This window comes from Porites lutea, chromosome 8 (genome assembly GCF_958299795.1).
Source record: "Porites lutea chromosome 8, jaPorLute2.1, whole genome shotgun sequence".
Classification (NCBI taxonomy): Eukaryota; Metazoa; Cnidaria; class Anthozoa; order Scleractinia; family Poritidae; genus Porites; species Porites lutea.
The window spans coordinates 19,268,485-19,273,110 of NC_133208.1; the positions used below are offsets into that span (position 1 = coordinate 19,268,485).

At 39.3% G+C, this 4,626-nt stretch overlaps 1 protein-coding gene across 1 annotated transcript; it reads left to right on the plus strand.

The window, feature by feature from the left end:
- The first annotated feature begins 3,246 nt into the window (after window positions 1–3,246).
- LOC140945304 (uncharacterized) lies at window positions 3,247–4,416 on the plus strand. Its single transcript, XM_073394344.1, has one exon. It carries the CDS (start codon window positions 3,247–3,249, stop codon window positions 4,414–4,416), a length of 1,170 nt encoding a protein of 389 aa, XP_073250445.1.
- Window positions 4,417–4,626: the final 210 nt, after the last annotated feature.

Genomic DNA, 4,626 nt, shown 5'->3' on the forward strand with positions numbered 1-4,626 from the left:
AATATCGTAAAAGACATGTTCCTGACCTATATTGGCGAAACAAAAGTCTGAAAAATGGCCATTTTTGGACCAAAACCATGGGTTAACCCCTTTGGAAAAATGTTAATTTTTCGATTTTTTAAACTTCTTGTTTCTATAGCCTAGAAAGGCGTTATTTTTGTTCTAGAATATCGTAAAAGACATTTTCGTGGTCTATATTGCCTAAAAAAAGAAGTTGGAAAAATGGCCATTTTTGGACCAATTCGATGGGTTAACCCCTTTGGAAAAATGGCAATTTTTCGACTTTTTGAACTTCTTGTTTTTATAGCCTAGAAAGGCATTTTTTTAATGTAGAATAACGTAAAAAAACATTTTCCTGGTCTATATTGCCTAAAAAAAAAGTTAAAAAAATGGCCATTTTTGGACCAATTCCATGGGTTAACCCCTTTGGAAAAATGTCAATTTTTCGACTTTCTGAACTTCTAGTTTTTATAGCCTAGAAAGGTGTTTTTTCGTTCTAGAATATCGTAAAAGACATTTTCCTGGCCTATATTGCCTAAAAAGAAAATTTGAAAAATGGCCATTTTTGGACCAATTCCATGGGTTAATCCCTTTGGAAAAATGTTAATTTTTCGATTTTTTAAACTTCTTGTTTCTATAGCCTAGAAAGGCGTTATTTTTGTTCTAGAATATCGTAAAAGACATTTTCGTGGTCTATATTGCCTAAAAAAAAAAGTTGGAAAAATGGCCATTTTTGGACCAATTCCATGGGTTAACCCCTTTGGAAAAAATGGCAATTTTTCGACTTTTTGAACTTCTTGTTTTTATAGCCTAGAAAGGCATTTATTCGTTTTAGAATATCGTAAAAGACATTTTCCTGGTCTATACTCCTTACAAATAAAACTTGGAAAATTGGTCATTTTTGGACCAATTCCATGGGTTAACCCCTTTGGAAAAATGGCAATTTTTCGACTTTTTGAACTTCTTGTTTTTATAGCCTAGAAAGGCGTTTTTTTAATGTAGAATAACGTAAAAGACATTTTCCTGGTCTATATTGCCTAAAAAAAAAGTTAAAAAAATGGCCATTTTTGGACCAATTCCATGGGTTAACCCCTTTGGAAAAATGTCAATTTTTCGACTTTCTGAACTTCTAGTTTTTATAGCCTAGAAAGGTGTTTTTTCGTTCTAGAATATCGTAAAAGACATTTTCCTGGCCTATATTGCCTAAAAAGAAAATTTGAAAAATGGCCATTTTTGGACCAATTCCATGGGTTAATCCCTTTGGAAAAATGTTAATTTTTCGATTTTTTAAACTTCTTGTTTCTATAGCCTAGAAAGGCGTTATTTTTGTTCTAGAATATCGTAAAAGACATTTTCCTATGCTATATTGCCTAAAAAAAAAGTTGGAAAAATGTAAATTTTTCGACTTTTTGAACCTCTTGTTTTTATAGACCTATTCGGCTAACTCAATGTTGTACCCAATTCAAACCCTTTGGGAATAAAACGTTTTGTTTCAGGAATTTCCATATCATTTAAATGTGAATGCCACATTATAATGCAAATTCAATACACAAAGAATCTTATCCCCGGGAGATTTGAATTGGGTACAACATTGAGTGAGCCGAATAGGTCTATTGCCTAGAAAGGCGTTTTTTTGTTCTAGAATATCGTAAAAGACATTTTCCTGACTTAAATTGGCTAAACAAAAGTCTGAAAAATGGCCATTTTTGGACCAAAAGCATGGGTTAACCCCTTTGGAAAAATGTCAATTTTTCGACTTTTTGAACTTCTTGTTTCTATAGCCTAGAAAGGCGTTTTTTTTGTTCTAGAATATCGTAAAAGAAATTTTCCTGGTCTATATTGCCTAAAAAAAAAAGTTGGAAAAAACTAGACATTATGGCAGACATAATGTAATTTATGGCAAGGCATGATACTCACATGATAACTCGCTAGGTCAGGCTGTACCAGGTACTGCAAATCTAGCCAATTAGGTTATAGGGCGGTGTCAGGGTTAAGTAGGTATATCGAGATATTTTCCCAATAATTCTTCCTTCTCTCCCTCGTCATCAACTCGGTCAGATCTCGAGCAAAATCTTTTCAGGCAAGTACTTCCTTTGATTATATTCTCTTTTCCTCATGCCGCCAATCCGTGTTTTAATTCTGGGCCACTCTTTCATTCGCCGTGTGCACGATTTTCTTTGCCGCAATTTTAATGCGCGCATTGCGAAAAATTTAAGTCTAGATGGCGATCTGCTCATAAGATGGCATGGGATTGGAGGTAGAACGGTTTCTAAAACTAGGCAGTACGATTTAGGTATAGTAGAGGAGTTCGCTCCCAATGTAGTGATCATGCAATTAGGTACGAACGACCTTACCACCATTTCGGCCGTTGCAACTGGCTCGGCAATTGAAGATCTGTGTCGTTTACTTTATGAGTCATATGGAGTGGAATTGATTTGCGTTTGTCAAACCCTTTACCGGCAAGATGCCTCTTCTTTAAACAAACAGGTTGACTTGTTAACGAAGTATCTGAAGGTGGTTTTAGAACCCATTCCTTATGTATTTTACTGGCGTCACAGAGGGTTTTGGCGTTGTAAATCACGTTTTCTTGCTCGGGATGGTGTTCATTTAAACAAACTCGGACATTATAAATATTTTCGCAGTTTGAGAGGCGCAGTTCTTAGATGTATACGAATTTTCTCAGGTCGTTAACAGCAGTAATTTTTTCCCATGTATTTGCCAGTTCCCTAATTTTAATATTTGTTGCTCTTTACCAAGCCGAATGTTATGCAGCCTTGCCCTTTGTTCACTTGTTGTTGGAAAGTAATTTCCTACCTATAAGCAGGCGTGCTACTTTGTTCATGCACGGTTTAAATATCGTGTTTATTTTTGCGGCTTTGGTTATGTTATTTTGTGCTTTCGCTTTACCATTTTGAGTGTACAACCACTTTTGACCGCCCCCTTTTTTGGGAGGTGTGGCCAATGCACTCGGTATCAGTGATTATGCACGTTTTTTCATGGAACTTGGCTTTTTTCTATACTGTTACTGCTGTCTTATTTATCGTATTTTGTCACTTATATTTTTCAATTTCTTTTGTGGCTACGTCGGGCCTGTTAGGCTATATATATCTTGAAGTGCCTCTCCCAAGTGCTAAGTAATTTTACAGACAACAATGGCTCGCGGGGTATATTCGTATCCCCTGCAGTGCTGTTAATTGTCTCAGTCTTGTTTATTTTTGCCAGTTTCAGTAGTCTTTTTTGTAAAAAATGCCTCCGCGAAAACGACCAGCAACTCAAGCTACCGCGCCCACCGCCATTCCATCCGTTCGCCCCAACAAGAGAGCCAGGCGGCCAAGACTGCGTCCTGAGGAGGCGCCCACTGTTCATGAGAGCACTACAACTGAGCAGGCTAACGTGCTTGCTTCCACACCTTCAAGTTCATCCCCAGGCACAGTGTCCGTGGATGTCGACGCAATCACCGCTACCATTTCTGCCGTAATTACACAAGCAGTAAAGACGGCCTTCTCGCCTGAGAAATTGGCTTCGCTGCTCGACAACAACTCCCCAACGCCAGTAGTTACGCAAGCGCCAACTGGAATTGTTGAACAGGCTGTGGATGACGACGTCCATGTCATCACCAATCCTCAGTCAGGTATTGGAGCAGTTGATCCTTTAGACTTAGTTAACACGGGTCCGTATGATCAAAGACCACAAGTTCAATTCACCAGTGTTTCTGTCCCTCTCACTTCGAGAGTTAGTTCCAAAATCAAAGCAAAAATTTGGGCGAATGAATATATTAATTTCGGGTCGTTATTGTCTGATTCACCTCAGCAGGAGGGGAAATACTCATTATCTATGACACCGTCAGTCGCCGGTTCTTCGAGCCAGCCTCAACTGACGCTTGAACCCTGTCACGTTTCTAAGAAAATAGCCAACATTTCCCAGTGGGTCTCTGCGTTTAATATTTTCGTTTCTGTTTACGCGGAAAGATTTAACAATTACACTCCTCAATTAATGAAATATTGCGAGGTGGTCCGGGATCTGGCTGCAAAGGGGGGAGATTGGCATTGGTATGATGAACAATTTCGTTACGTAAGACAATCGGCACCAGAGCAGTATCCATGGGATAGGATACATTGGGAGTTGTGGTTACGGGCGTCAAATACTTTTCGCAAACCGCAACCGCCCACCAACAAACCACGTTTTCGTTCTCAATTCTTTCCGAAAGGGACCTGCTGGGCCTTTCAAGCAGGTAAGCACTGTTCCAGATGCAAATTCGAACACGTGTGTTTTAAATGTGGTGGAAAACACCCGGGCGGCCAGTGCTCAGCTTCGGCGCCCAAAAGTGGATTCCCTTTCAGTTCAAAAGGCAAACGAGATAGTACATCGGGTTCTCCACAGCAAGCCAGTCACGCCAGTAAGAGTGGATCGGCTTGATTTTTTGCTGCATGGTTATGACAGAGTTTTAAAACAATTTCTTGTTGACGGTTTTGGTTTTGGTTTTCGTATTCACTTTGTTGGTGAGCGGTTTTCGTCTGAGTCTCCTAATCTTAAAAGCGCTCTGGATCAGCCAGTGGTAACGCATGCTAAGTTACGCAAGGAATGTGATGCAGGGAGAATTGTTGGTCCTTTCACAGCTCCCCCCTT

Coding starts and splice junctions, on each gene's coding strand:
- LOC140945304 (XM_073394344.1), top strand. CDS start 3,247: ATGCCTCCGCGAAAACGACCAGCAACTCAAGCTACCGCGCCCACCGCC.